The 23,488-nt window shown below is 43.1% G+C and overlaps 2 protein-coding genes across 14 annotated transcripts in view; both read right to left on the reverse strand.

The window, feature by feature from the left end:
- Positions 1-23,488, reverse strand: part of MACF1 (microtubule-actin crosslinking factor 1) — a 342,575-nt gene that overhangs the window by 44,798 nt on the left and 274,289 nt on the right. For all 13 annotated transcript variants that reach the window (XM_010862750.1, XM_010862748.1, XM_010862749.1 and 10 more), the window contains 10 exons: positions 11,396-11,557; positions 11,070-11,240; positions 10,266-10,432; positions 6,502-6,661; positions 5,821-6,147; positions 4,510-4,594; positions 3,775-4,016; positions 2,898-3,104; positions 1,459-1,578; positions 917-1,024 (listed from right to left, as the gene is read on the reverse strand). In XM_010862750.1, the coding sequence (XP_010861052.1) occupies positions 917-1,024; positions 1,459-1,578; positions 2,898-3,104; positions 3,775-4,016; positions 4,510-4,594; positions 5,821-6,147; positions 6,502-6,661; positions 10,266-10,432; positions 11,070-11,240; positions 11,396-11,557 (1,749 nt within the window). The remainder of the gene's footprint in view (positions 1-916; positions 1,025-1,458; positions 1,579-2,897; positions 3,105-3,774; positions 4,017-4,509; positions 4,595-5,820; positions 6,148-6,501; positions 6,662-10,265; positions 10,433-11,069; positions 11,241-11,395; positions 11,558-23,488) is intronic.
- On the reverse strand, positions 17,674-23,480 carry KIAA0754 (KIAA0754 ortholog). Its single transcript, XM_010862746.1, has one exon. It carries the CDS (start codon positions 22,622-22,624, stop codon positions 18,686-18,688), a length of 3,939 nt encoding a protein of 1,312 aa, XP_010861048.1. The 5' UTR covers positions 22,625-23,480; the 3' UTR covers positions 17,674-18,685.

A 23,488-nucleotide genomic window follows, 5' to 3' on the forward strand; every position in this document is an offset into this window, starting at 1 on the left:
AGAAGGCTGAGCGCCGAAGAATTGATGCTTTTGAACTGTGGTGTTGGAGAAGACTCTTCAGAGTCCCTTGGACTGCAAGGAGATCCAACCAGTCCATTCTGAAGGATATCAGCCCTGGGATTTCTTTGGAAGGACTGATGCTGAAGCTAAAACTCCAGTATTTTGGCTACCTCACGTGAAGAGCTGACTCATTGGAAAAGACTCTGATGCTGGGAGGGATTGGGGGCAGGAGGAGAAGGGGATGAGAGAGGATGAGATGGCCAGATGGCATCACCAACTTGACGGACATGAGTTTGAGTGAACTCCGGGAGATGGTGATGGACAGGGAGGCCTGGTGTGCTGTGATTCATGGGGTTGCAAAGAGTTGGACATGACTGAGAGACTGAACTGAACTGAATTGAAAGCAGGAATTAATATCTGGATCTGGTTCTGAAAAATCTATCTACCTGGAAACATAACTCCTTACAGACTGAGGACAAGGAGCAATTCCTCTGTTATTAAGAACATGGATTTGCAATGCATTTCACATCATACATACAGTATGGCTATTTAGACATTTGTGAACATAGGGTGAGGAGTCTGAATTCCCTAGGACATCATCTTGGACTTAAATATCACTACAGTCGGACACGACTGAGCGACTTCACTTTCACTTTTTTCTTTCATGCATTGGAGAAGGAAATGGCAACCCACTCCAGTATTCTTGCCTGGAGAATCCCAGGGACGGTGGAGCCTGGTGGGCTGCCGTCTATGGGGTCACAGAGTCAGACACGACTGAAGTGACTTAGCATAGCATAGCATAGCATCAGTAATAGAGAGGAAAAAAAAAACCCTTCTTAAACTATCATTTCACAATTGTACTTCCAAATCACCATGAGCAAGATAACAATATGGTGAATAAGTACATGTAGTTTACCTGCAGTACGGCTTTTTGCTCCTCCCCACATGTGCCAAAGATTTCACCACGATGACTGAAGAGTTCATCCATGGAATCTTTGTGTCGAATGATGTCAATGGAGAAAGCCTTTGAAAAGTAAACCACTGTTAAGTAACACAAGGACCCTGAGCCTGAGTTAGTGAAAAGTCAGACATACTCTTATGGAAAATCCTTTGCTTTAATAAAGTCACATTAAAAATTGTTCTTAAGAAGTTTGACACTTTGTCTATCCACCAATGCTTATTTTCCAGTAGCTTACAAAAATATCTTCCGCCCTGAAAACCCACATAGAAAATTGCTAACTATTCTTTCCTGGATTAACAGACCTATTTCTCCCTTTTCACAAAGCGAAAAATCCCTTCTTCATCCTAACCAAATATTTATAAAATTAAGTCTCTATCCACCATCATGACTCTAAATCATTCTACTTGACTTGGAATAGCCAGAAACTCTGTGCCAGTCACTTTAAGTGATTGAGGATTCTTCTCGCTCAGAACAAAGTGACTGTGCCAGTGACTTACCTTCTGAACCTGCAGCTGAGCTGTGGTCTGGTCCTGTTCCAGGCGAATTGGACCTAGGGCCATCAGTTTCCGTTTTGTTTCAGCAACCCAAGCTAGCTCTGCATCAGCAGCTTGCTCATACTGACAGACATATTGAAGAAAAATGGATACATTACAGCCAGTGTCTTCCTTCTAAGAATTCTAACTTATTCAACACAGAAAGGCCTAGATTTTTCAGTAATGCAGTTTACATCTCACAAAGTAAAGCCCAAACTGGTGAGAACTTCATAAAAGTCACAAATCCAAGATGCAGACAATTTAGCATTGATTATATTTCAACAAACATGAGTCGATCCTATTCCAACATCTTTGGAAAGACATTACAGAACCCAGTCAATGGTTCCATAGCTAGAAATAACAATGGAAACTAAGACTCTTCAAAAGAAATACACTTTCTAATGAGAGTACTTTTATGAGACTGTGCTCTCTTTCTGCCAATCTTTTTTCCTGTCCACACATGAAACAGCAGTAGTAGTATGTTTAAATACAAACTTCACACGGCAGCAGAGGCTGAGCTGAGTTAACTTGGATGTACTCGCTTAGTGCAAAAGTGTAAGACCCCAGAAGAACAGCAAACCTTTAAATGGAACGCAATAAGCAATGACGTGTCATACGCAATGACATCAACAAGAGAACGTGTTCTGTGCGGCCACTGTTTAATAAGGGCCCCTCAACCTTTTGTCTTCCTTATCAATGTTGCCCAATTACACTAATATTTAAAGAGAAGTTCCCAAGTGTGATAAATCTCATACTGAAATATCTGGCCAAGATTTGGAATCAAAACAAACTTCTGTGGGGTTCAGAAAGCATCTACTTATCACCATGAACCCAAGGGGTCATGTTATATTTTGTACCATGGCACATTAATAGGTGCATATCCACCTACAAAGAAAAACAACTTTTCCCAGAAAGCAGGAAGGACAAATGATTGAGGGAAACATGACACCTGTGTTTACGGAGAGGGTTCTATTTTGGATGACTCTGCTATTTTGGTTAGCATATTTGATAGTAATTATAGTTCTGGGTTCTGTCCCCTCTTCCATCTAATGCTGAAACAGTTGATTATGTCAAACTAAGACTGATGCATTTAGACCTTTTCGATCTAGATATTATCTACCCTCATCACCATCTGCCTCTAAGCAGGGCATCAGCAAGGAAAGGGTCCACACACTCTCTTTTCCAAGTTCTTTTCTCCTCAAAGGGGTCACGTATCTTCAGTCAAACCTAGATCCACCCTCACATAACTTCCTACCACTGAGATAATTTGCTGCATCAGATTTAGCTTGATCTCATTTATTCCTATTCCTGAAACTGTATGTATGTGGGTCATAGTTTTGTACTTCCCATATATGTATCCCTGCTGCCTAAAATATTAATGCAGGGGTGTTCATAAAGATTACCTGTTGTGATCTCTGAATAGCAGCATCAATTTCATCCACCCTTTGTCCAACAGTGTCACTGACCAGCTTGTACTGTTCGTTGGCGTCGGACACGAGTTTATCCAGCCCTTCTCTGGCTCTCCAGGGCACCAGCTCTAAGAGAGCACGGCTCACCTCATTCACTGTGTCCAACACCAGCCTGTGCTCCATGACCTCCTTCTTTAGTTCCTAAAGAGGGAAAAAAGTTTTCAGGCCATCTCTTGCTAAATTAAGCACATTAGCAGCTGTGCTGGGTGGAAAATGCTCTCTCTACCACACATCCCAGCAGGGCTCTGACCTCCTTCCTTCACTTATTTTTTTTCTTGTCTCAGATTTTTCAGTCACTCCACAGCCTGACTTTAGGCTCAGCTGCTTAGAACTGTCAGCAAGACTTTTTAGGCCAGACTGTCTCTGGGTAACATGAATGGTATTTCTTGTATTTTTTCTCCTTACTTCAATAGAAATGATAAATAATGCTTTAATCATAGGCATTCATTTACCTCAACAAATGCACCGTATTTCTGTGCATCTAGAACTGCACAAGGTCCTGCAGGAGAATTAGAGGTGACTATGAGGTACTCTTTTAGAGAGTGAACTATGACAGTAAGTTCTAAAATGTTCCATATGAAGCAAGCTTCCTAGGGTGTTCAGATCCAATCTTTTTCTTCTTCAGACCATGATAAATGCTCTTATATAGGCCTGTCCTGACTTATTTTCCACGAATAAACAGAAAACAAAGCAGACAGAAATTTTTGGTTTAGATTTCAGGTAAAGATAGATGGTGTAAAACTCAAGAATTTGAACTTCAGGATTCTAAGAGAAAAATTCTTTCCCTTTACAGTGTGGGATGTCAGCTCACCTTCTGTCTCTGCTGAAACTGGGGTATTTGTTCCCCTGTGGGGGACTGTCCTCCGCTGGCTGCCAGCTCCTCCTCTACCTCCCTCAGCCACCCGGTCAGTTCCTCATATGTAGACTGGAACTTGGTGGCCAGCTGCCGGGCTTGCTCTAAGGTTCTGAGAGCCTTGGAGCTAGTGACTGTGATGTCTGCATAGCGAGTCTTTATGCCATCCAGCTTCTCTTGAATGAGCAATACCTCTTCACCTGTGGGAGACAGCACACAGTTTATTCATGTCTAATAGGCTACAAGGGAGCCCTTTTAACTTCTCTTTATTCAAGTCAGAGCTTAACTTTTATGGATACTCTCTCCCTATGGCAGGGATTTCACCTAGCGTCCCACACCAAGGGAAGTGGGAAAGAAACCTTCAATCAATAAAAGAAATGACTTCTGAGATTATTAGGATCTGAGTTTGACTGCAGGTTTTTCTAGACACTTTCAGCATCTTTCAGTAAATGCTGGTATTCAACATATTGGAGGGCAGGGAGAGTTTTCATCTATAACCAGATCTGAGATAATACAGCGTTTCAATGAAAGATTTAGCAGCAAATAGAAACCCAAGCCCCAGTCGCCAGGAAGCACACGGTAATATAATCAGTGAGTATTAAGCCCCTCCCATCTACAAAGAGAAGTGGCCGGTGCAGAGTGCTGATTAAGGTCTGTATGACCAGGCGCTAAGACATGCACTTTTCAAAGTACCTGTGGTTTGTTTCAGAAGAGCCTGACCGTTTTTAATAGCTTGATCTACATTCTTCTTTCTATTAACAATTTCTTCATTTAAAGCCTGAAAGGAAAGAACACCATTAATCCTAAAACTATGACACAACAAAGTGGAAGAAATGTGAGCCCCTTAAGAGACCAAATTTAAAGTAAGGAGATGAATATCAGTTTAAACATGAGATATTTGATTCCTTCGTTTTCTCTTTGGTTACCCCTTTAATTACTCAAAGCAATGAAATCAGATACTTATAGGCAAGCAAGCCTTCCTTTGATGAGAAGAGATTTAGGACTTAATCCACTTTACTAACCTATTGGTACCAAACCTGAACCCAAGAAAGGTAGAAGCAGAATTCAGCCAAAATGTCTACCATGTCCAAAACAAAGGATAAGGCATAGAGTTCAAGAAAAGATAATCAGCAAGAACAGGCCAACTTAAATCAGAATCCTAGTTAAAAACTCTCAATATCTGAAGAGCACTGACTTCTGAAGTCAATGAAGTAGAAGAATCTAAGATCATTACTAACAAACAAAACAAAAAAATCGCTTTGCTGATTTTACCATTTCCAAAGAAATTCCATAAAAACAAAACAAAAAGGGCAAATTGTTCTTTCTACTAAGATGACCCAGAATTCCTGCACTTCGAGCATATAAATTCTAGAAACATTTAAAAAGTTACCACTATATGATCAAATGTTGAGTACTGTTAAGTAATCTGGTTTTCTTAAAGTTTTGGGCATCCCTGGTGGCTCAGATGGTAAAGAATCTGCCTGCAATGCAGGAGACCTGGGTTTGATCCCTGGGTCAGGAAGATCCCTTGGAGGAGGAAATGGCAACCCACTCTAGTATTCTTGCCTAGAGAATTCTATCGACAAGAGGAGTCTGGCAGGCTACAGTCCATGGGGTTGCAGAGGGTTGGACATGACTGAGTGACTGACATTTCGTTAAAGTACATACTCCTCCGCATAACTGCTCAAGTGGAGCTGAATGATACATTCCTGAGTGATGTAAAACATGAGTTGGAACTGAGATGGCCCCTGATTACACTCTGGATCACCTTCTAGAATTAATGATTCAGTTTGTTAAGTATAAGTATTTCCATGGACTTATCAAAAAATAGATTAGTCCTTAGCAACAAGTCTGTAACTAAGTACTTGTGTATAAAATAAATTTGAAATGTTTGGAATTGAAAAAAAAAGGGGGGGGAGAGAGAGAAAGAAATGAAGACAAACATGAATTAAAATGACAAAATAACTTAGTAACATAACCAATAAGAATGGAAAGCATGAATACCAGGTGGTCAGCATGCTGCTTCTCCAGGACATCCTGTCTGTAATCCTTTACGAACACTGAACTGAGCTTGTCCTCAACCTCGGCCAGCCAGTTGAGCACCTCCACCTCATCCTCCCCGAAAAGCCTAGCATTAGACAGTGCTTGTTCAAGCAGGGCTGCTTTCCGGCCGCACCGGTCTTGAATCTCACTGAATCGGGCCTGCAACGAGTCTAGCCTTTCTGACAGCACACCCTGCTCTGCAGGACTTGTCAGGGAGGAGAGGGACTGCCCAACTGTGACTGCCTGGTGCACATCTGCTGCATGGCTTTCTATTTCCTCCTCCAGAGCCTGGAAATCCAGATGGAAAAAATGAATAACAGAAACAAAATAAATGAAAAGTAAACATGAGACAATGAATCACAAATGATATAATAAATTAAACAATAATATATAAGTTTACCTACGGAAGGGTAAAAATAACATAAAAACAGAACAAAAAGCTGTTTTTTCTGAGGGTAGCCTATACGTCCAATTCTATTTTTACTTGAAGAATGTGACTAGTCCAATTAATAAGTGGACCATATTTTAAGTGAAACTTATTTTTAAAAAAAGGCAAAAATACATCTTTTAGAATGCTGCAGGAAGTTTTCTAGGATTTCTGATTCCAGTTTTGTGTTTTCATTTACCACAACTACTTCATACCTTGTGCCGAATGATCTGCTGCTGTATTTTAGCAGTCTGGGTGCCAACAGGTTCTGAGTTGGCGAGCTTTTTCTCTGTGACAGATAAGAAGTCAGAAATAGGCTCAGCTGTCTCATGGAATTGTTTGGCCAGAACCAGGATATCTTCCAGCTGTTTCTGCCTACACGAATATATAGAACAAGCTGCTCAGGCAAAAAGTCACATTAAAACTGTTAACAGTACTATATTCAGTAAAAGACCAATCTTAACCAGGCACATTTGAAATATCAATAGCAAACAGAACACACAAAAAACAGCACTTTGCTGTTTTAGAAGCTTGCAGTACAGTATTTAGGTTCTGTCATGACCTTGTAAGGTAGGCAAACATTACGCCACTATTATAAAAAGAGAAAACCAAGCCTGAAGGCTTAAAGAAAGATCTGTCCAGATTGCCCACAGGGTAGCAATGGTACAGTGAGAATTAGAATCAGACCTTCTACTCTTTCTCCTGTAGGATGTAGCATGTCCATCCTCTGTACATGTGACCAAAATAATGTTTAAAGGAGTAGAAAATCGATCAGTCTTCATTTCTCTTTTCCCTGTCACTGCTACCTTCACTTATGATGAACAGAAAAGACAGCATTTGAAGAGCACAAGTAGACCAAGCTATGAACAAGAACTTTCTTCCTATCGCCCCTGAATCAGTCAGGCTTCTAGTAATTTCAAGCCTCAGACCATAACTTTGAATTCTGATTTAAGGCAAAAAAATAACCTCAAACTAGCTGAATTTGCTAAGGCAAATGGCAGCCAAAAGAACTATGTACTTTATAATTGGAATCTTGAATCTAGAATCTTAAATCTTATTTAACATAACATCCATACTAAGTGTGGATTTCAAATACCCTATAGATTAAAATCAGCCAATTACAAAGGAGAGGGGAAGCCTGAATGCTGAAGGCAGCCTAATAAACAAAAGACACAAAAACAACCACAGAACTATATTAGCACACAGAGTAATAATCAGAGGCCACGCAATGACTTTGGCCATTAAGATCAGACTACGTGCTGTGTTATTTGAAAAGGGCCTGGGTGATGGGAAGTACTTTTATTTCAGTAAAACTTTACTAAACATCTGCTTTGTGCCAGGTCCTATGCTGGGTACTCTGGACAAACTTATATGAATAATAAATGATTTAATATAAAGACCTGCCATTTGAATTATCTGGAAATGTAATGTTTGAGTATAAAGAAAAATGTATTTCTAGATGCTATTTTTAAATGTCAATATAAAGTACAGAGTTTCCTTTCTTAGTTTATGTCAACCTTCAAACTACATCTTCAATCAGTACAACTAAAACATAAAATATAATCTTAAATAAATTGCTTGGTGGTTTATTTTCATTGGTTAATGACCTGCTTAAAGATTTTACTTTTTGCTTTAAACTTTAAAAAACATTCTTATATTTTATATTGGAGTACAGCTGATTAATAAAATTAATGTTAGTTTCATTAGTGTTTCAGGTTTACAGCAAAGTGATTCAGTTATATATATACATGTGTCTATTTTTTCCAAATTTTAAATTTTAAAAATTTAATTCTTAAAGAACTGTCCTAGACTTCTAGATCTTTCTGATTCATCTATGATTCAAGGATCTGAAAATCTGAAGAAATCACTGTTAACAAGATTTGGGGTAGAAAAGAGAAGAGCTAAAATCATTTGAAGGCATCAAAAATATAATATTAAAGAACCTACACAGAATTCTTCAGGATGCCTTAACAAATGATGCTGCTCTTGGGATTTCTCTTTAAAACACTGGTCCAGAAACTGTGTTCGGAGCATGGAAGCAAGTAGGATAGAAGAAAAGATTCATAAATAGATACATTAGGAACAATCATGACTTTAGTGAGCTTAAGGACCTGGGAGGTAGGCACATAAAATAATGACCATAACACAAGGTACACATGAAGAGTTAGGGCAGTTAAGAGGAAGATGAAACTAGTCTATGCTTGGGAATAAAGAAAAGCTTCATAAAAGCAGGGGAGATGAACAAAAGTCTTTCATAGAAGATGGAACACCATCAGCAAAGACAGAATTAGGAAACTGACGGAAGACACTGAAGAACCAAATATGGTTTACTTTGACCATAAAGAATGAGAAGAAGAGCAGAAACTAAGAAGACTCTTGAGAGTCCCTTGGACTGCAAGGAGATCCAACCAGTCCATCCTAAAGGAGACCAGTCGGGGGTGTTCATCGGAAGGTCTGATGTTGAAGCTGAAACTCCAGTACTTTGGCCACCTCATGTGAAGAGTTGACTCACTGGAAAAGACCCTGATGCTGGGAAGGATTGGGGACAGGAGAAGGGGACGACAGAGGATGAGATGGCTGGATGGCATCACCGACTCGATGGACACGGGTCTGGGTGGACTCCGGGAGTTGGTGATGGACAGGGAGGCCTGGCGTACTGTGGTTCATGGGGTCACAAAGAGTTGGACACAACTGAGTGACTGAACTGAAGAAAGGTGGGTTAGGGCCACCTCTGAATGGTGGTTAATGAGACTATTTTATAGGCAACAGGCAGTCATTAGATGTCTCTGACTGTGCAGAGGGAAGGCCTGAGGGGAAACAGCAGTAGAGTGGTTAAGGTTAGCTAGTTAGGAGGCTGCCCTCAGGTGAGCTACCTCATGGGAACAAGCCCAAGTGAGAGTTCATAAGTCATGAACTGAGGCAAGTGAGTTGGAATCAGAGAAATGGATGGAGAGGAAAGATACTGTAGACATAAAATAGATAAAATTTAGTATACTGAAAGATATGGGACACAAAGCAGGGGAGGGAAAAAAATGGTAAAAAGAAAATGAGGCTGAGGTTTTAAACCCAGGTAGTTGGAAGGTCAATGGTACTATTACTGGAAATGGATGCAAAGAGAGAAGAAAAAAAGCAGTGCAATTTGGAAATGAAAGTAAGTTGAATTCTTTCGTTTCTCCTACTAACACGGGCAAGTAAAAACTTTGTAGCTCAGATGAGAAACAAGCAAGCCATGAACAGGTAAAGAGACTGAAGAGGGGGTTATCTGAAGACTCCCCATAGCTATCTAAATAATAAGTGATCAACTCTATGACTCTCATACTCATTTCTGATTCATTACCATTTACTTTTAAAACTGGGAACAGTATCAGCTGAAAGTAAAGACCCAGTGTGACTTATTAAGCTCGAGTGACATTGGACTAACTGATAGCTATGGAAAGAGAGAGAACGCATCTCTGTGGAGGAGAGAAGTACACTGCCCGCCTGCAGCTTTTGGTGAAGACAGTCCATGCAACTCTTGAATGCTCATTTAATAGAACCACAGGCTAGCTCCTAGATGTAGGAACATCTAATACTGGGATAAGTTAACAGAAAAGAAACATGATACATTTCAATTCCAAGTATCAAAAACATTATTTATAAATATTAATGGGAAAAAAAAGAAATCTGTTTCCAAAACTCAGAAAATTACTTGGCTGGATTGTAGAAGTCCACGTCTGTCATTTGGAAGCATGATTATATTGCAACTGAAAACCACCACAGAGCTCTCCAGCTCTCAGAAACTTACAGAAGAGCTGAGGCTCATTTCCTGAGAGTCACTCTGGTTATGAGGATCATCTCTTAAAACTTATCCCTCTTCAAGATAAAAGCCGTTAAACACCTCCAGAGCTCCATGAGCATCATCCAGGGGCTTTTACAGCATCTCAGTGACACAAGTCAAAAACCATCTCTGACTTCTTTCTCAAAAGCCCCTTGGCTTTACCTGGCTGTTGCCTTGCTGAGTAGTCCAGTCCATCTACTTTCAAGACTCTCCAACTGTCCAGTGATCTTCTCTCTATCAGCCAGCTCAGCTGACTGTGCTATTCTGCCTCCTTCTGCTTGAAGCATGTCTACCGTGGCCTTTCGATCATCTAGTAGCCTCTGGAGCAACTGATGTACATGTTTAAAGAGAATGAAATGTGATAACATGGGGTCACTTTAAAATCTGAAATAAGGAAAACATACAAAATCCAAAACCCTCACCTCACTGAGCCCTAAGTTTAACTGAACAAGGAAGTTTTTTTTTTTCCCCTCAACCTGAGGCAAAAACATGAGATATAATTCCTACCAGTCTTATAAACTTTTCCTACACTCAGGTTTTTAAATGGAGCAGTGACTGTCATTATGTGACTGAAAAGGAATTTAATTTGAACCAAGAGAAAAAGGCATGGAAGTGGAAATCAAACCAAGGGGGGCGGGGAACCAGAGAGAACCTTATACATGATATGCAACATTATTTAGAATAGTGCCGACGCGAAAAACATTCAAAATCTCTTAAGATAAAGTGGTGACAAACACTGAGACAGGATAAGTGAACAAGCAAAACTGCTCAGTTCAACATATGGCACGGTAAACTAGGAGATTACAAAGGTGATGAAGATCAATTTCCATCTTTCTTTTCTGGATCACACAAGGTAGGTTAGGATTCTACTAAACTCCTAACTGTGCTCCTGAAACTATAAGCAAATCGTGTTGTCTGTCATTCCCTTCGGCTGTTACAGTTCACTGCCCCAACATTCTCACTTACCTTCTGTTCTTGGATCTGGGCTTTCACCACTTTATACTCAGCAGATGGAGGCTTCTGATTGGCTATGAGCTCCTCAGTGTCTGCCAACCAGCTGAGCAATGGCTCCAAGGCATCTTGGAACTTCCCACAATGCAACAAAGCCTCTTGCAGTTGTGCGATTCTTTGTGCAACCTGTTTCACAGATACGGAGGAGAAAGGGGAGAGTTCTGAAATGACTTATCCCTTTTTGTAACTCCAGGTTGGAACGACTAAGGTTTTATTTGCATTCAGGTGCCATGGAAACCTGAAACTTCCATATCTTTTTTCTATGCCCTCCGTTCACTCACCTTTTTATTTAGTGTGTTCCACCGAGCGTTGATTTCTTCCATGTCATGTTCCAAACCCTGCACATCACAGTTTTTTCCGGCGCTCTGAATCAAGCCCTGGCCAAGTCCATTCACCTGTTGCAGTTTCATCTGGAGAGGATCCACCTGTTCTTTCTGAAACATCTAGATAATTGTAAGCCAAAGAAGATTTAATCTATAGGCATGACAGTGACTGGTTATTCTTGGAGGAGGCATGCTTTAACAAAGGAGGGCTAGGGGGTAACAAGACAAAACAAGCCACTTGTACAAGAAGTATCAAGTAAGAATGTGGTTTCACATTTCAAAACATTCTCCTATGGACAAGCAATTACAGAGAGTTATGGCACTACCTGGGCATTTAAACCATGACTCATGGTTTGTTTCTGTTAATTTTTTAATGCAAAAAGCTCTTGAGAATAAAGATGCATCAGCCTCAAGTTACTATGAAAGTGTGATGCATTATCAATTCTAAACGGAAAGGGTGATACCGAACGACTAGTACTTAAGATTAAAAATACCTTGGGGAATAGCTTTACCCAACCATGATACATGCAATGCTCTTCTCTGACTAGGGCTAATAATCAACCAAAACACATTAATGGTGTGAAAAATCCCAACCTCATAGCTTAATACCCCTGTGGCCATTTAATTCCATTCTGTTCCAAGGCCACAGACCACAAACAGCCAATAATCTTGAAATAGTATTCCTCTGATTACAGAGGGAAGTGGGCCAGTATTATAGAGAGATGTCCTTAACAACTTCAGACATATTTTAAGCAAGACTCAGATATACGTAAAGTATTTTAAAAACAATGATACTATATATCCATGTTTACCATGAAACAATGGAATTTTATAACTGTAAACAAGTGTAACAAGCAATGTGACTTTCTTTCTAATGCAGTCAAGGTCCATTATTACTTAGAAACTTATAAAAGGAAACAAAGAGAACAGTACTTCTGCCACTCCAATGGTATTAAGGAAAAAAATGAAATAAATATTTGTCCCTAAGATCAGATTTCTCTCAATTGTCAGAGGATAAAATCAGCCACATTCCACTAGTCTGGATTTATTTCCATTCATTTTTCTTCCACATAAAGTTCCTTCAAACTCAGGGAGACAGGTGAATCAATGAAAGCTGAAGAATGCAAGAGAACAAAAATAAATGCAAAAGAAAATTATAAGTTTGGGTAAGACTAATTTTGGCCTATGTGAGACCACAGATCACACTAGGATTAGGAAACTGATTCTAGAAAGAATGGTCTGTGGCTGAACAAGTGAGTCACAAGGAGGAAAGGCGCCAGGGAACACAGAAAAAGGAAGGTTATAAAGGTAATTACCAGTGGGCTTCATTTTATACTACAATTTGATTACACCATATTTTGTTAGGCAACACTACCCAGCAGTTCAGCTAAAAATGACTGTTACTCCAATAACATGGTTCCTAGAGAAAGCAAGTGCTATGATTCTACTTTGCATTAAACGTGCTTTCACTGAAGAAAAATCAGAGCAGAGGGGAAAAAACAACAGCAACATGGCTGTGGGAGGGGCTGGAAAGGTGAAGGGAGCAGAAATGCCGAAGGTGTCCAGTCCACACCGAAGAGCCCCCATTTACCCAGCCATCAAGTCCTGTCTCATGCTGTGACCGATATGTAATTTTTCCTGTGTAGTCCAATACGGCAGCCAACAGTTACGTGTGGCTATTTAACTAGAAATTCAGTTCCTCCACCCCAATAGCCTCATTTCATGGGGTCAAGGGGTCAAAGGCCATGTGTGGCTAAGGGTCTAACGTACTGGGCAACAGAGAATACCTCCATCTTGGCAAGAAGCTCTACTGGTATCAGTGTAAATCATACAGAAAAGTAAAAACATAATTTAAGTAGCTTGACAATCTCTTCCATATAATAGAGCCAATTCTTTTCTTAAAATTTGGATTTACTTTCCTCGTGAACATTTCACATAACGTATTTGAGATTTCTTCAGTTCCCATGTCCACTCTATGGATTGACAGGGAATGGGTATTTGTCTTTTTCCCCCAGAAGTTTAAAAATATATGAAAATGCCTCTATATACTAGTACTCTTTAAATATTTATAGTGAACACAAGTGAACAGAATGTTAAAGAAAATAAATCTGCAAACACTTGCTTTCTCTTAATTCCCAAATAAAGCTGTTGCGCAACACTTGCGCTTTTAGACACAATTCCTGCTCCTTAGTATTTCGTGGCGCATAGACTGTGCAGTGTTACTCACTAACCAGTGCTGGCAGACGTTTCCCAGAGCAGAACACTAGTAAAAATTATTGCATGGCTGTAAGATGCAACAGGGACATAAAACAGAAAATTTCCCAAAGAACTTCTTAAAACACTTTTATCTACAGTAATACCACATTCTCCCAGCTTTCATCCTGACTGATCCTTTTTTGATATCCTTCACGCACTTCCTCTTTCTCTTCTAGATCTCCAAATGTTAGCCTTAGAGGGGCAGAGATAAGGGTAGGATGCCAGTCCTGAGCCCTTTTCTCAATCTACACTCCCCTAAAGGGAATTCTACCCATTCCTATGGCATTCCTTACCATAATAAATACTTATTACTCTAAAAATTATATATATATTGTGAATTTCAAATCTAAATATCCAACTATTTTCCTTAATATTGCCATACACCATTCCAAAGTTGAATAGTACACCTGCTAATTTCCTCTCCCCCAACGCTACTCTTCCCTGAGCAATTCGCTACTGCCCCCACTGTACGGCGTGAGCCTAACTGACACCATCTTGGGCCCTTAAGAGTTTCTCCTGTCCTTCTGCTGACCCCACCCAGGACTGTAGTGTACAGTAAATCACTTCTCCGTTGTCAAGGGCTTTGTAGATAATAGACACTGTTTAATAATCATCAGGACCAGGTAGCCCCTATGCTCTGTTAGTCCCCAAACAATGAAAACCTTTGCTGATGTATACTCCTAGTGTCCATAGAGCAGAACCCATTCATAAATCTTGCCTTAGGAATACAAGTCCTTTTCCCAAGCACCGACCCCCACCCTCTAGGTTAACTGCAGAACTGTCCCAGTTGCCCCCACGATGGTGCAGAGCGCAGCTGCAAATGCATCTGGGTTGTGGTCTCCCTGATGCTACCCTGAAAGTAAGTTGTTCGGTTGCTCAATTGTGTCTGACTCTTTTGTGACCCCATGCACACTGTAGCCCACCAGGCTACTCTGTCCATGGGATTTTCCAGGCAAGAAGACTGGAATGGGCAGTCATTTCTTTCTTGAGGGGATCTTCCCGACCCACATCTCCTGCTTTGGCAGGCGGATTCTTAACTGCTGAGACAGGAAGCCTGAGAGTAAGTTACTCTATAATAAACTGATCCATTGATTATATGGAGCTGCCTGCCTTCTTTTTTGGTCTCAAAATGCCTTCTCAGTTCAATGGGTACTTTTTGTTTCCTCCACCCTCCAACACCCATCCACTCAACGATGCAAATCAGAACCTAGAAGCCATCCTTGATAACTTCCCCTCACTACACCCCAACATGAAAGCCATTATCAGGTCTTACTGATTCTGCCCCTAAACTGTGTCTCAGATCCATCCAACTGTCTTCAAATCCACCGACTCCCCACCCAAGCCACCCAGACAATTGTAGTAATTGGGCAGGCCTCTCTACTTTGTCCTTGATCCCCTACAATCCATCCTAAACATAGTAGCCAGTGTGATCTTTTAAAGTTGCAAACCATCCTGTGTTTTCTGAATTCCATGTCAATTATAATACAAACTATCAAAATATAAAACAAAATAAATCTGAGATTTATAAACCCAAATAATGTTGAAAATGTTTTTTGTCAATGTGAACCAGCTTTCTCTATCTTTAAGCTGAGTCATCCTTAAAAAATGTAGACAAAATAATTTCACTCCCCTACTTAAATCTTTCAATACTTGCCTATGGCTTTTAAGGTAGAGATCCTTGAGGCTTTCTTTCTCAGCCCCTGTATCATTTGGCCCCTTCCTACCTTTCCAGGTTTACTGCAAGACACTCTTCTGGAAACCCTGCTTACTGTGGTCTGGTCACTTGGCTCTCTTTCAGTTTTAACATGCCAAGCTCTTTCCAGTTTCCATTTCCTTTGTCCAGAATGCTCTTTGACTAAGTAACTTCTATTTATCCTTCAGGTTATAGTTTTAAAACTGTTTCCTTGACACAACTGAAATTAAATACCCCTATTGTTTCTTATCATAACTTTTATTTTTTATTCAAAGCATTTGCCACTATTTATAACCATATATTTGTATCATTTTTGCTTAATTTCTGCCTCCCCTTGGCTTCCCCAGTGGCTCAACGGCAGAGAATCTGCCTGTAATGGAGATGCTGGTTTGATCCCTGGGTCTGGAAGATTCCTTGGAGGAGGGCACAGCAACCCACTCTAGTATTCTTGCCTGGAGAATCCCATGGACAGAGGAGCCTGATGGGCTACAGTCCACAGGGTTGCAAAGAGTCAGACAGGACTGTAGCAACTTAACACGCATGCTGCCTCCCCTGCTACACTGTAAGTTCCACAAGGTCAGGGGCCATGGCAACTCTATTTACTGCAAAAGCTCCAGTACCCAGCACAGAGTACTGGGTACACAATCAGTAGTTATCCAGTAAATGAATGAATCCTTGTAGAGAAACAGTGTTAGACAAAGCAAATAAATCCATAAAAGTTCTGTTGATTGGCTGAGGATTCAAGTGTTGAAATTGTGAGGCTCCCCAATTTTTGCTTAAAAACTTCCTTGGCAAATTCTTAATTTTATAGGACCACTATTTTATACAAATGGTTGTTTTCTTCATTGAACCACTGACTGGAAATAAGTCTAAGGAAGTCTACACGTGAGAAGAAGGCTTAAAGAACCACAGATTGCTCTTAGTGGACATAGGATCCCACTATGGAAATAGCAAACAAGTTCTGGCTTTTCTTTCTTCTACCAAACCTTGTGATTGCGATTAGAACGGTTCTATCTATTTTAACCATGTACACATGTGAACATTATACATACACACGAAGAGGATCTAAAGCAATTCATTCTAAATCACAGATTTTGCAGCTGGGTCATTATTTGTTTCTCCTGTCATTTATATCAGCCAGTATTTCATAAAATGACTACCTCCTGTAGCTGCCAGACTACCAGAGATCCCAGAGACTGACTTAAGAGTTTCTCTGAATATTTTTCCTCTATGCAGATTTGACTGGCTCTTTATAATGAAATCCCTGTATTTCATCGACTATTGCTGCAGGCTTTATACTAGAAATAGTCTGTGTAATCAAGAATGCTGGTGACTTTGCATAGGATGCTGGGTTCTTGGTATCAATATCAAATTCAGTAAAACTGAGAAAAGTGGATCAAATCCATCAATCTGAAAGGTGATGCACTCTAATTTGATGGGATGCTCCATTACAAAATAATTGTGAAGTCCATGTGACACCACCACCACACAGCTAAGTGGAAAACCTGTGGCAAAGTAGACAGCTTCTAGCCTGCAATCGAAATGATCTTTCCTTGCTGGCAGCTGCATGTTTAATTGGTCCTAGCTAACTAAGGCTTCCCTGAAAGGTTCTGCGATGGAGGTGAACCCAACTTTCTCGCAGCATCTATGGATAGTCAGGAGATTAACATTCATCCACTCAGTCAACAGGAGTACATACTACAGGGAAGGCACTGTTTGGGTCCTGGAGATGGTGCAAAATTAAAACCACGTTTGCACTCAGGTACCACTGACTGTATTTGATTAAACTTCTAACTCCTTCTCTCCTTCAGTTCAGTTCAGTCACTCAGTCGTGTCTGACTCCTTGCGATCCCATGAATAGCAGCACACCAGGCCTCCCTGTCCATCACCAACTCCCAGAGTTCACCCAAACTCATATGCATCGAGTTGGTGATGTCATCTGGCCATCTCATCCTCTGTTGTCCCCTTCTCCTGCCCCCAATCCCTCCCAGTATCAGGGTCTTTTCTCATGAGTCAATTCTTCGCATGAGGTGGCCAAAGTATTGGAGTTTCAGCCTCAGCATCAGTCCTTCCAATGAACACCCAGGGCTAGTCTCCTTTAGGATGGACTGGTTGGATCTCCTTGCAGTCCAAGGGACTTGCAAGAGTCTTCTCCAGCACCATAGTTTAAAAGCATCAGTTCTTCGGCGCTCAGCTTTCTTCACAGTCCAACTCTCACATCCATACATGACCACTGGAAAAACCATAGCCTTGACTAGACAGACTTCTGTTGGCAAAGTAACCTCTGCTTTTGAATATGCTGTCTAGGTTGGTCATAACTTTCCTTCCCTTCCCTCCTTATCAGCGACCAAACGACACCAGGACAGTAAAGTGCAGAGAGCTGCCACTCTTGAAATCCTTTGATTATGAAATGCTAAAGGATAGGAATCTCGGGAACAGGGTTCACAACACATTATGTTCTCTAACGTGAGGATTTCAAAATCTTGGAGCTATGAGACCCAGGAGGATATTAGCCCAATTTCCTAATTTCACAGATTAAGAAACAAGAGGTTCGAAAAGAAAAGTGAATTGTTTCCGAACACAAAGACTGACAAGATTACTAAAATACCTTCTTCATAATCATTACTGTGCCTTTTTCAGGCTTTAAAAATACACATTTGTATTTAAAAACTGTTATTCACACATCCATATATGGCTTTCACCCAACCTGCTTTGGTGAATTCTTTCAGTTAACCAACATTATCTCTTTGAAAGGGAAAGGGGAAGCATATTGACAGTGACTCAAATCTTCCGTTGTTTGGTGCTTTGAATGGATGATCTCATTTTATCCTCACAACCCTCACAGGGTTCTTCTGCCTTAACAAATGAGGCAATTGGCACCTCAGGAAATTTAACTGTCTCAGAGTGGTTAAAAAGTATTCCAGGTCTCAATCCAAAATGCATATACTCTAGCTTCTACCTGACTGCTAACATCACCAATGAATGAGCAGCCTCTTGATCTAGGAAAGAACATGCTTACTGTAAATTTCAAAAGAAGAATCACCCTTTCCCACTAATAATCTTTTCCAAAATTAAAGGCAAAACTGTTCACATTCCTGTTTTCCTTGAGCTTTGCTTATATCCCAATTAGAGAAAGTTTGAATTATAAAGTTTTTAAGCAGGTGAAAGACACATTTCCCCCATAAATTCAATAAAAAGACCAAAAACGGCCAGAAAAACTCAGGCATTCCTAAGAGAACCAAAGAATTATCTGTTCCCTTTCTAATCACCACCAAGTCACAGAACTTGCAAATCTCACTTTACTCTCCACATCCTGCCCTAACAAAATGAGCAACAATTACCTCATTTGAATTTAATCCATCAATTGCAGCCAGAGGCACTTTCCCAAGCAGCACTGTGCCAGTCACCTCTTTTACTCCAAACACTGGGGAATCAAGCTCCTCCTGGATCGGCATTCCAGCAAGGGAAGCCTCTTCTAGAATAGGAGTTCCTTCTGAGACAGGCACTGAATCAGCACGGGAAGTATCTCCCAGGAAGGCTGCACCAACAGGGAATACTTCCTCCACTGCTGGCACTGCAGCAGGAGGCTCCTCTGGGGTGAACACTTTAACAGTTGGGGTATCAGACTCCTCTGGAGCAGACAGTACCGCAGCTGCAGCTGCAAGCTCCGCTGGGGTGGGCACTGCATCAGCTGGGGTGGCAGACTGCTCTGGGGTGGGCACCGCACCAGCTGGGGCTGCAGGCTCCTCTGGGGTGGACACTGAACCAGCTGGGGTGGCAGACTGCTCTGGGGTGGGCATTGCACAAGCTGGGGCTGTAGGCTCCTCTGGGGTGGGGACTGCACCAGTTGAGGCAGCAGGCTCCTCTGGAGTGGACACTGCACAAGCTGGGGTGGCAGACTGCTCTGGTGTGGGCACTGCACCAGCTGGGGCTGCAGGCTCCTCAGGGGTGGGCACTGCACCAGCTGGAGCTGCAGGCTCCTCTGGGGTGGGCACTACATCAGCTGGGGTGACAGACTGCTCTGGGGTGGGCACTGCACCAGCTGGGGCTGCAGGCTCCTCTGGGGTGGGCACTGCACCAGCTGGGGTGGCAGACTGCTCTGGGGTGGGCACTGCACCAGCTGGGGCTGCAGGCTCCTCTGGGGTGGGCACTGCACCAGCTGGAGCTGCAGGCTCCTCTGGGGTGGGCACTACATCAGCTGGGGTGACAGACTGCTCTGGGGTGGGCACTGCACCAGCTGGGGCTGCAGGCTCCTCTGGGGTGGGCACTGCACCAGTTAGGGTGGCAGACTGCTCTGGGGTGGGCACTGCACCAGCTGGGGCTGCAGGCTCCTCTGGGGTAAGCATTCTAACAGTTGGGGTATCAGGCTCCTCTGGGGTGGACTCTGCTCCAGCTGGGACTGCAGGCTCCTCTGGGGTGGACACTGCACCAGTGGGGGTGACAGGCTCCTCCGGGGTATCATCCTCTGTGGTGGGCACTGCAGCAGCTGGAGCAGTCCCCTCAGGAGCAGGCACTGCAGCAGCTGGGGCAGCAGCCCTCTCTGTGGCTGATACTGCAGCAGCTTGGCCATCCTTTTCTAGGGTAAAAACTGAAGCAGCTGGGACATGTGCCTCTACGGTGGCCACGGAAACAACTGGGACATGCTCCTCTGGGAAGGGCACCATGACAGCGGCTATCGCAGTTCCCTCTGGGACAGGCACTGCAGCATGTAGGGCATCTTCCACAGTGGGCACTGCAGCAGCTGCGTCAGGCTTCTGTGGGATGGATGCCCAGTCCTCCAAAACTGCTTCCGTGTTCCTAGCCTTGGTAACTTGTTCCTCCAGAAAGGTATTTAGCAATGAATTGGAATCTCTCATTTCTGCTTCTCCTTCCTCCAATGAGGCCACATTCAGCTTGGGCTTGGTCCCATTCGCAGTCTCCACTCCATCTCTGCTGTGCCTCAGTCGTCCAACCGGCAGGTGCACACTCAGGAACTCTGGCTCCGGGGACTTCCTCTGGAGATTCTGGGAGACTCGCTCTGGGAGTTTGCCAGGAAGATGTGCTGAGGCTCGGTCCTCCAGCCTGGCTTCACAGCCCAGTGCCTGTGCTTCACCACCTTCGTCACAAGCTCCTTCCACAGACAACAATTCACAAGGGTCCATATCTCCCAAGGAAGTCAGATGGTTATTTCCTTCATTAATAGCTCCTTTCTCACCTTCCCGATGAATCTCATCTGTTGGTAAATGTGACTCGTCTGGCAACACCTCTCCTTCAGATCCTGAGGTAACATCTGTGAGTTTATGGCTAACAGCAGAACTGAGGGGGGCTCTCTCCACACACTCCTCAGCATTCCCCTCAACTTCATGACCGTCCACCTGGGACAAACTGCTGTGTTCTTTGGCCAGCTTGGCTTCAGAGTCTGGTACATTTTCTTCAGGAGAAGCCCTGTGATCAGAGTTGGACCATCCTCCCGGGGACTCCAGATCAGTCAGGAGTCTAAGGTTAAATTCCCCAGCAGTGTCGGGGCTAAAAGGCACTTTTTCACCCTCCTCCTCACTAACAGTGGAACTGTCCCTCATGGAATCAGAGTAGGCAGTAAATTCCACAGTATTAGGCACCTGAGAAGAATCCAGGGCATTGAAAGAGTCACTGTCCAACCCAGGACCATAGTCCTCGGTCCTTACCTTTAAAAGGCCTAGGTGCTCCTTTTCTAAGGCAGCCCCTGAAAAAGGACTGATTACAAGTGAATTTTCTGCATCCTGGGATGGGGCCAGCCCTTCAGAAGAGGCTTGATTCTCCAGCTCAACTAGCGGAGTCACTCCTTCTTCAGATAAACACTCCTTTTCAAGTTCAAGAAACATCTGCACTGAGTCTGTGTCAGAGAGCTGCTCTGAGTTGGCAGGACCAACAGTGCATTCTAAGTCTGAAACAAGACCCTCCAGCCCCAGAGCAGTCCTGTTTCTCAGTTCTCCTACGGCGCTCTCACCTGTTAGAACACAGTTGTAATCCAAAGATGCGGCCTTGAGAACAGAAGCCAAACAGTTCTGAGCAGGCTGCGGGTCATGAGAGCAATGGATCTGACCAAGAGCTAGGTGCTCAAAAGCTCCCAAGACAGTGGTGGAGCAGCCGACTCCATCCTCCACCACTGCCGCAGTATCTGCTTGCTCTCCTTCTTCAAAGATATCTGCCAGGCTGTTCTCCTCATCTGCTGTTAGAAAAGTCCTTCCACTCTCTGAAAGTTTCTCTTCCTCCCACTCCTCCGCAGCCTCCATCATGATCCATCGCTCATCCTCCTCAAACTTTAGCTCAGACTCTGTTTTCTCCCTGAGGCTGGGGGTTATGAGAATATGCAACTCTGAATCCAACAGCTCTTCACTCAGGCAAGGGGAGAGAGGTGGCAATTCTACAGTGCAAGCTGTGTCCCCCAGGGGGTGCTGCTTCTCGCTGAAGCCTCCCTTAGCCAAACTTTTCATGGCTCTGGGCCAGGTTGCACTTGGGAATCTGTGTTCCTGCATTACATCTGTGTTACCACTTGCTGCTGCAGCTTCTGACTCTAGAGGCTGGAATTCATGAGAAGAGCTCTCACTGCGCTGTTGCAATCTGAAGTCTTGGCTGTTTCCACCTAAGTTTTTTACATCCTGCATTTCTGGAATACCTATGGATTTGGACACATGTTCCAGAGTTACTGACTCTGACTGAGGTTCCTTGTGGTCCACGTGACCAGAACTTTCTGTTAATGCAGAACTGGACTCCTTCTTCTCTTGCAAGGAAGGATTTGAAACACCGGCTTCGGAAACCTCACTGAGAGAAGCTTCCATCCTTTCGGCGAATTCTGGGAAATTGGGTGGCATGAAGGACTTCCAAGATCTCCTGTTAATGTTGTCCTTGCGTTCTGCATTTGGCCGCCTTCTGGGTGGCACAGGTGCTGACTTCTGCACATCACTGCTTAGCTTTAGTGCGTCAAATATTATTCTCTCGTCCAACTTTTTGCCTTCTGGTGCTCTGGATTCAAAAACATTAGCGGCTGCTCCTAAGGTACCGTTGCTGGATATAGTGCTTCCTTCTATCTTTTCCATGGTGCTTTTTGAAGTCTGATTAAGCTTTGACCCCTGGTCAATTTGTTCATTTATCCTCATTGTATCATATATAGATCGCTGTGGAACATAGCAATCCTCTATGTAGCCATCCTCTTCCTCCCCCTTTCCCAGGCAGGTGGGGTTCTGCCTTAAACAGTCCGGCCTGCTGAGTGGCTTACCCATACTTTTTCAATCAAGATGAACCATCAACCTTTTAAAAGTTTATCACAGGTTCCCCCAAAATGCATTCTGCGTAAGTTAAAAACCCTTTTACATGTTCATAATTGCGAACCCCCCAATCGGATCTTCCCTCCAGAAAGGCCTGGAAGTTGCACTTTGAAACTATTCTGGGAGAAGCTCTAAGATAAACAGTTTTTTCCTCACAGGTTAGCAGCCTCATAGTTGCAGACAAATAATTGGTTTAACGTAATCAACAAAATTATTCCTTCTATGGCTTTTCTTTAAAGAGCACCGCTCTAATTCAGTCAGTTAAAAAAAAATCATCTGATATTGACAAGTCTTATTCAATATCTAGTTCCACTCACTTCTCACCCGAGCAGAGTTGTAAGCAGAGGATTTACATCGATTGCGTCTTTTAATAACAATGGCACAGCCCCTCTGGTCTTCAAGTATGGCCCAAGCTCCTAAGAATTCCTTTCATTTTATCCTCGGTTCCAGCCCTGGAGAGTCCAGCTGGTCTGAATTAGCCATTCGTCCTCCCTAGTTCGGGTGTTTGTATTTGAACTGGGCTGGTCGGCGGATATTCCTGCAACTTTAAACACAGGAAGTCCTTCATTCGCGGCCAGCTTGGGGCTTCCTGTCTCCAAAACATCATGGCATTGTTGTGGCTCCCAGAACAGCCCAGCGCCGCGGCCGCAAAACAAGGCGAGTGGAGCCCGGCGCCGGGCCTTTGAGGGGCCGGAGGGCTGCGACGGAGGCCGAGGGTCAGTCGGTAAGGCTCACTCCCTGCCGCCCGCTTCCCCGCGCCCCGAGGGCCACGGTCGCCTCACCGCAGGCTGGCAGGTGGCTCCCGGCCGCGCCGGCCCC

This window comes from Bison bison, unplaced genomic scaffold, assembly GCF_000754665.1.
Source record: "Bison bison bison isolate TAMUID 2011002044 unplaced genomic scaffold, Bison_UMD1.0 scf7180017864484, whole genome shotgun sequence".
Classification (NCBI taxonomy): domain Eukaryota; kingdom Metazoa; phylum Chordata; class Mammalia; order Artiodactyla; family Bovidae; genus Bison; species Bison bison.